This window comes from Pollachius pollachius, assembly GCF_949987615.1.
Source record: "Pollachius pollachius genome assembly, chromosome: 11".
NCBI lineage: Eukaryota > Metazoa > Chordata > Actinopteri > Gadiformes > Gadidae > Pollachius > Pollachius pollachius.
In genome coordinates, this window is record NC_136944.1 from 15,548,072 (window position 1) to 15,556,429 (window position 8,358).

The 8,358-nt window shown below is 45.0% G+C and overlaps 1 protein-coding gene across 1 annotated transcript; it reads right to left on the minus strand.

Moving 5' to 3' along the window:
* On the minus strand, nt 1-4,673 carry kdm8 (lysine (K)-specific demethylase 8). Its single transcript, XM_079745775.1, has 8 exons — nt 4,532-4,673; nt 3,007-3,499; nt 2,434-2,606; nt 1,912-2,044; nt 1,777-1,827; nt 572-721; nt 345-437; nt 1-216 (listed from the first exon to the last, which is right to left on the minus strand). Exons 2-8 carry the CDS (start codon nt 3,481-3,483, stop codon nt 52-54), a joined length of 1,242 nt encoding a protein of 413 aa, XP_079601901.1. The 5' UTR covers nt 3,484-3,499; nt 4,532-4,673; the 3' UTR covers nt 1-51.
* Nucleotides 4,674-8,358: the final 3,685 nt, after the last annotated feature.

Below are 8,358 nucleotides of genomic sequence, written 5' to 3' on the forward strand. Positions count from 1 at the left end.
CTTGTTTTATTACAATCATACAAAAAACCTATACAGTTTCAGTTCTGTGCGTCATGACCACCAGAAGCTCACTGAGAAGCTGAGCTCCAGGGAGCGCACATAGTGCCAGTGCTGCGTGGGGATGAAGAGCACCTCCCCGGGCTTCAGAACGCAGTCCCGGTAAGGAGCGTCCACAAACTCTGGGAAGCGCTCTACGTTGGGATTCTCCACCTCCACCTGATTAGGGAGGAGGAGGGTGGATGTAGGGATCACGGTCAGAGAGATATATTCATATATTCTATATATTTATATATATTAATTGATGTATATTCACGCTGAGGCTCAGGTATTCCATAGGCCCCCACCTGGCTGGTGTTGTGGAGGAGCGGTGATTCATGAGGGTAGAGCCTCCTACTGTCGCTGGGGGAATATAGGCGAATGTACTTGCTTCCCAACACCTAGCGCAAATAAGAACGAGAAAGGAGGGGGAGGAGTGGGGGGGAGACGGACCACTCGCGTGAGGACACTCCAACAGCGGTTTGGACATAAAGTGCACCACACGTTGTTTTATTATTGCTATTATGATTGTTACCTGAACCAGGAAGTTATGCTGGGGGTCTTGGTGGAGTGGGGAGACTGTTCCCGGGGGGCCGAACCATGCGTTGATGGTGATGTTGTCCTCGTCTTCGTCGCCCAGGCAACAGTAGTCTGGGATGCGGATGTCTTCTTTCAGCTCGGGGATCTTCAGACACAAATGCCAAGCATATGGACATCTTTTAAAAGATACATCCTTGTGATCTCTATCCGTTTCTACTCACGTACACAAGCACAGACTTTTTTGTGGCATGTGGCTCAAGAGGTAGACCGGGTTGGCTGGAAACCGGAAAGTGGCTAGTTCGATCCCGGGTTTCTCCTCGCTCAGTGTCGAGGTGTCCAAGAGCAAGACACCTATCCCTTACTGGTCCCGACTATCTGGCTGTCACCTTGCATGGTTAACACCACCGTCGTTGTGTGAATGTGTGCATTAATGGGTGAATGTTAGGCAATATTGTAAAGCGCTTTGAGCAGCCACTGGTAAGAAAAGTGCTATATAAATGCAATCCATTTTGTCAGACAAAATCTTAAACAAGTTTGGAGGGTCAATCCTGAGTGACACAGATATCTGTGTTGATCATTATGACAGGAGTGTGGGTTGTTTTCTGTATGCGACAACTAATCAATAATTGTCAGTTGTCAGTTGAATTCACAAACTTTGTTCAATTGAATCTTCACCTACATCTGATTGGATTTGGCGCCGTTACGACAAGTCGATGAATATGAAAGTATAAAATCTACCAAATACCAACACTACAGAGCTGCAAACAGCTTGCAGCACATATGGTTGCAATAGATTTGGCTTTCATCTGGAAGACAATTGCAATCAATGATATGTAAAGTTGTATTGAAAAAAATATAAAAATAAAAAGGCTTTTGTTCGTATGGAATTAAAATACAAACATGTGGAACTAACCCTACTTGAAGGTTCTAAAGTGATCAACCTAAACGTTGGTTGTTCTAGCGCCACCATAAGGCTGACGTAGGTAGTGGTTGAGACTATCATAACGATTTGCCGTTTTATTGTATAATATAATTCCAGGGCAGACTGAGTCGACTAACAACAGGAGGAAGAAGGGAATTTACATTGTTTAAATAACAAGGTGACGGTAATACCAACAAGTGACCCTAAAAATGGGCGTGACACTGACCGGCGGTTGATTGAAAACATCTCATCCAATGAACCACCATGCAACGATTTACCTGATCAAAGAGCTGGTGCTGGGCCAAATACCCCACTGGTCCGTCCTCCACCTACACAGATTTGACACGAGACGTTAAGAAGAATAATTCAACATGCAATCAAAATAGAGTCAAGTAATATCAGGCATCACTTACTTTTACTGAAATGTATTTATCAATGAATTCATTGACAGTAAGCAGTCTTTGTGACCACTCCTCATCTGTGTATCTTGAGCCAACTTCCACTGGCACCGTTCGGCATCCAGCAATTGATCTTATGTATTCTAGGCTTTGCACAAGAGTGTAAACAAATTCATTAAATATATTTATTAAAATAAAAAAACATTCAATAGAAGACGTTCACTTGGCATAGAGTCAATATTCAAGCTTTAGCTTGAACGACCATGAAATATATCCGCAAGTGTAGAAATAAATAATGTCGACTGCAGTTATAAAGTCAAAACCCATTATGCAGACAGTAAAGTCTCATGCCGATATTTAGATTTTACAGGAAGGAAAAGATCATCCATTCACTTAATTGGTCTTTGTAATGACAACTTTAATGTACAGTATTAAGCTGGGTAATATAATGAACCTATAGAACCAATTCCCTTCATTGCCATTCACACATCCAAATGTAAATGGTTTGTCTTTGTATTTTAATGACAACAGGCCTACCTCCAGCTGTGGTCGTTAAGGGCTGGCCAGTGGTTTATTATCCCTTCCAGAATAACTGGCTGGTTGGTGAGCAGGTTATTGTTCTTGAAGTGTTCCAGTGAAGGGCAATTCATCCTGGGAACTGCAGTGGTTTGTTCAATAACAGGAGCAGGTGGGACTTCAAGCTTGATCTTCTGTTCACAAAGCAAACACATTGGATGTCCACCTATGCATTTTAATGCACAAAAGTTGAATTGCCTGCGGGTGGTGCTTTTATGAGATTGTAACTCAGCTATTAGTGACTCTTACTCCTGATACATTTTCAGTTTGTCTATGAATTCAAACTGGACACCAGTATTGTGCCAACTGCCAAGATGCACTTAACTCCACCACCAGCCAATTTAATGAATATGAATGTTTATTGAAAAAAGGGTTTGTTTTAAATATATTTGCCTGTTTTTAAATTGTATTTGCTTGTCTTAACTTTAAGGCAACTTTGAGAGTTTTAAAAGGCGCCCTGAAATAAAATGTATCATTATTCTATTATTACTATTATTATTAAAATGGTCATGTGATGAATAAAAGCCGCGGTACCTTTGCTTGAGCCCGGGGCTCCGTGGGAACCTCCTGCTTGGTGGCTCTCCTGACCTCCGTCTGCAGGATCTGCACCAGGCTGTTGAGAACGTTATCCATGATGGACGCGCCCATCATCAAGCCCATGTCGCACGTCCTGACGGCCTGGTGCACTCTCTCCGGGGACGGGTCCCCGCGGCACAGCGCCAGGGCCTTAAACAGGCAGCCGTAGGCGTAGACCCGCCGCCACTCCTTGTCCACGTCGCGCCACGTGCCCGTGTTGAGCCTCTCCCAGGAGAGGTCGGTGACCATCTGAGCGAGGGTCAGCGCGTGGTTCCGGGGGTTCAGGACCCTCAGGCTCCTGTCGGTGTACAGCCGCCGCCTGCAGCGTAGCAGCAACTCCGTCACACTGGAGTGCACGCTGTCGCTGAACTGGAGCAGGAAGCCGGCCTCGTCCGGAGGCAAGATGGCGGAGATGTTTGACCACAACGCCGCCATCACTGAGGGTCTTTATCTGCATTGTGAAATACATTTAAAAGAAATGAAACACACACACACACACACTTGGGATACTTCGGATTTATGTAGCCCTTATTGGATAGCACTCATTTGTATATTGTGGCTTACTGGTTCTGTTCTTTTTTTCCCACTTCGTTTTAACTGAATATTGGATTTCAGGATTATTTATAACTACAGTCATAAAGTTCAGCCTATGGCGAGGGTTAACAGAAACCGGGTTATTTTTCTACTTAACGGCCACACATTATAGCAGGATAATAAAAAATCCAGTCCCATTTGACAAAGGTCTTTTCCTCATTAAAAAAAAATAAGGCAAGGCAAGGCATTGGAGTGTGCTAAACTAAACAACATCATAGAATGCATTTGTAAAAAAACAAACATTTATTTGCAGAAGACCTTTGTGAATCCCACAACTGAAACACTTTAGTTTACTACAGTGTTATTGGCCTAGGTAATCCCCACAATCTAATCACAAGTCACAAAGGTACTGATGATGGTGTGCACCTTTTAATATTGCTTTGGGTTAACAGTCTTCATTTTATTACATTGTTTACGACCCTATTGACTTTGACCAAGTCCAGCGGGGAGTAAAATCATCCCTACTAGGGATTAGGGAAGGCCATTGGATCCCATCTCAGCGAGGTAAACAGGTATACAAACCACTAGTTTATAAGAGCCATTAACTGGGAATTCGCTGAACCACAACAGAAAACGGAGCAAACAAAACCTTCTGAACTTTAATCACGGCTGAATATGTTATATTATGCCCGAGGTATATTGGCAATATCTGGGTTTTAATGAATTAAGATTCTTTTTCCTCTGCATAGAAAGAAAATCCAAACAATGGGATCCTCACTTGTGTATTGTACTACGGTACAATACGGTTCTCTATCGGGCAGATCCATAAAATCTGACGTTAATGCTGCAACAATTATACGAGACATGTGGGTGCAAAACTCAGTATATTCATTCTTAGCTTTTCAACAGTTTGGACTTCCCTGCAGATGTTCGCAGTTCTGTTTCTCACCTCGTATCTTCTGGTAGCATTTATATTTCTAAAATATAATCACCTATACATCTACCGTTAACGTTATCGAAATAGAAAATGAATTGATAAGATATAAGATAGCGATGCATATACAGTAGGTTCAAACGCTTCGTAACCAAACAGTTTTCAGCTCTAATAATGGCCAAGTGGAACATTAAAAACAGTCCGACAAGCAACGGGGTTCTCTTGCAACATTGTTCCACATTGAATAGCACGCTGCACTTTTAAAAAATGTACCATCAAACAATTGTTTGATAATTTAAATGCATGAAAGAACACGTTGCTTTTGCTACTTGCATCTGCCCTCCCGATCCAGCGGTGTGGCGCGTTTGAATCTATGCGCGTGTGCTGTGTCTTTGTGGGCGCGGTCGTGGAATGCAGCGCGCGCACGTACAGATAGTCTGCGGGCCCACTGACTCAGTCGCTCATTCACTTTGAAATTATTCCGAGTTAGTCCCAATCGACAGACATAAATAATCAAATAGCGTATGCGATTATGATGGATGTTTTTAAAATAAACAACACAATCCTTCGTTAAAGGCTGGAAAATAGGCTTAACCACATGTTCTAGCCTATTTTCCAAGCTATTACTGCTGAAACACTTTCCAAATAGTCAACACAATTTGAGGCGTGACGCTCAAGCGACAACATTTTCGTCAATTAACAACGGAACTTTGGTAAGACCAATAAACATGAGAGGAACTGTTCCATGGCTCACTCAAGCATCTTTAACATACGACGACTGTCACAGCCCAATATATTTGACTCATCTTTGGGAGCTTTTGTTCTCGTCGCTGCTATGCATAATAAAACATAAAACCACATGAGAATGCATGAGCATGTCTTTACCATGTAAAGTGACCTTTCATTGTCCATGTAGTACTGCTTTTGGGAAACGCGCACCTCTCACAAAGCCAGCTTCTTCACTTATCAATGAACTTTCCCAATTATAATTGTCTTTACCAAATAAGATAAAATAATTTATTTCTTTGTTTCTCAACAAGCAACGGAAATAGCCAACTACAGTTATGTATAACCAGCACTGACTCCTTTTTGTTATATAGAAAGACACTACGGCGTGTCTGCACGGCTTTAATTAACATTCTATTATTAAATGCTAGCAATTAATTCTCATGAAAAGCCATTTCATAAACACGATTTAAGAGTTTGCCCACGGCGAGCGTTCTATCTCTAAGGGGAGGAGATAGGGAGGTGGAAATAGAAGGGGCGCGCGGGCCTCATGTGGCCTCACAGGCGGGCAGGCCTGCGAGGTGTTCACGTGTTATTGTGTTTGGGAGCAGTGGGAGACTTTATGAAGTAGCTGTCATCATGTTTTTTCTCAGGGCTTGGCTGTGGTACTACATGAGAGAGACACAGAGAGAGAGAGACAGCTAAAGAGAGACGGAGAGAGATAGAGAGAGATAGAGAGAGAGGTCCACCAGGAGATAATGAGAGTGAGCTCGAGAGATAGAGACAGAGCGTGGGAGAGGGAGAGGTCTACCTCAAGAGAGGAGAGAGAGGACTACAAGGAGAGAGAGAGGAGAGAGAGAGGTCTACCAGGAGAGAGGAGAGAGAGAGAGAGGTCTATGAAGAGAGAGGATAGAGAGAGAGAGAGAGAGAGAGGTCTACCAGGAGAGAGGAGAGAGGACTACAAGGAGAGAGAGAGGTCTACCAGGAGAGAGGAGAGAGAGAGAGAAAGAGAGAGAGAGAGGAGAGAGAGAGAATGAGAGAGAGAGGTCTATGAGGAGAGAGGATAGAGAGAGAGAGAGAGAGAGAGAGAGAGAGAGAGAGAGAGAGAGAGAGAGAGAGAGAGGTCTACCAGGAGAGAGGAGAGAGAATGCATTATTCAGATGTGTATCACTCGCTTGTTGAAATAGGGTGTGAAGGCTCATTGAAGGTCATGGAAGCAGCGATGCTGTTGATCCCCGTGCTGTCAACACCATGCGCTGGCCGTCCTCCCGAATCTTTTCCAGCAGGGGGTCACGACCTTTCCGGGATTTATGGAGCAGGAAGGCGGGGGGGGATGATGCTGTGAAAATGGAATAAGAAATGAAAATGACCAGAAATATGAATATGCATGATATTTGAAAATAGTTAGAATTAATTAGTTCGATTTGTAAATCATTTTTTTATAATGTTTTGTGTATTTGCTTCAGATTGTTCAACATATTTGGAAACTGTGTTTGCCATCAAATATTTGGTTAATAATGATTATGATTATGACTATTATCATGATTATAAGTAGTATCAGTTAGGATAGTAGTAGTCTGATTTGATAGCAGTGGTCGTAGCAGTAGTAGACATAGTATGTATCACTATTATTATCACCATCATAATCTTATTTACTGTTGGACCCCCAAGGTGCGCGTCACGAAAGTGTCACACGTTCGGGGTTCCCCCGTGAGCTGAAGCTGGGCGTCGGGGGCACGGCAGAGCCGAGCGTGACAGTCAGGACCCCCACCACAGCATCCCCATAGGGAGGGGGGGCATGCCTGCAGAGGCATAACCACTCAGGGACCAGCATGGAGGTATGTGGAGTAGTGTGGAGATGGGGGGGGGGGGGGGGGGGGGGGGGGGGGGGGGGGGGGGGGGGGAGGTGGGATGCAATCAGCCCCTATTACGCTCCAGGTGCTGCAGAAATAAAAGATGGAAACAGCCCTGGGGTGGTATCGCCACGGATCAGAATCCAATTAAACACCGTTAAGCTCTACACAAACCACCAGTCGTAGTCTGTTGACTCATGAAATGAATCTATTGTCGACGCGAAAAAGAATGTGTTGCGAGAGGGTAGCGCCGCAGCCAGTCAAACCCATGCTGAGCTCGGGCTCCGTACCTGGGCCCACAACCGTGCTGCTCGCTACGACTCGGGTTGCGATTGATAAATAATGTTTGGCACGTCTTTTTTTGGTCAACGGGGATGACAGGAGTAAGGTGCGCGCGTGTAATGAGTAATTCTGGCATTTCTGAAGCAACTTTGGAAAGACTTTCAGAGATGTGCTGAGACGTGTGAGGAGCGAGTGTGCACATGCACTGACACACACACACACACACACACACACACACACACACACAGACACAGACACACATACATGCGCACCTGACACACGTATGCTTTGGGCCTACACTTACCTACGGTACTCTGAAGAGCACACACACACACACACACACACACACACACATACACATATACACATATACACACACAGACACAGGCACCCACCCACGCACTCCCAACCGCAGAGCCCCCAAACTCCCAGCGACAATGTTTTATCACCAAGCAGTTTGTCTCTGAGGTAATTTATGCACGCATAAAACCCATAAGAGGTTAAGGGCTGTTACATACCTGTAATGGCCACTCCAAAATACCCCAAAGATGTAACAAACGAGAGGTGTAAAGTTAAATGTCCTGTGAAATCACGAGGAGGTCTGAAACAAGCTGCCTTTACGGCCCGAATGGGGGAGGGTGGTGGTTGTGGTCGGGGCGGTGGGGAAGGAGGTAGGGGAGACTTCCACAGTCAATTATCCTGGGCACACCCTGATCTCGGCCCAGACATGATCGGGGGTCCGCATCGCAGGTTGGTTTCACAGACGTTGCCTCCACCACCACCCCCGCCCTCACCTCCGTCCCCACCCCGACCCAGCCATCCATCCTCCTCTAACCCTCTGCCCAACCCGGCTGTGCGAACAGCCAGAGATGACTAAACAATTCCAGGGGTCCATCAAAAGACACAACCCCACCACCACCACCACCACCACCACCACCACCACCAACTCCTCCAGCCCCACCACCTCCATGACTTCCACCA

What these genes read in the sequence shown, in the direction of transcription:
- kdm8 (XM_079745775.1), bottom strand. Translation starts at nt 3,483, where the DNA reads ATGGCGGCGTTGTGGTCAAACATCTCCGCCATCTTGCCTCCGGACGAG. An exon ending in CTTAACGACCACAGCTGGAG is followed by an intron (nt 2,045 to 2,433) that starts GTAGGCCTGTTG and finishes TCTTGTGCAAAG; the next exon opens with CCTAGAATACATAAGATCAA. An exon ending in TCCTCCACAACACCAGCCAG is followed by an intron (nt 217 to 344) that starts GTGGGGGCCTAT and finishes CTCCCTAATCAG; the next exon opens with GTGGAGGTGGAGAATCCCAA.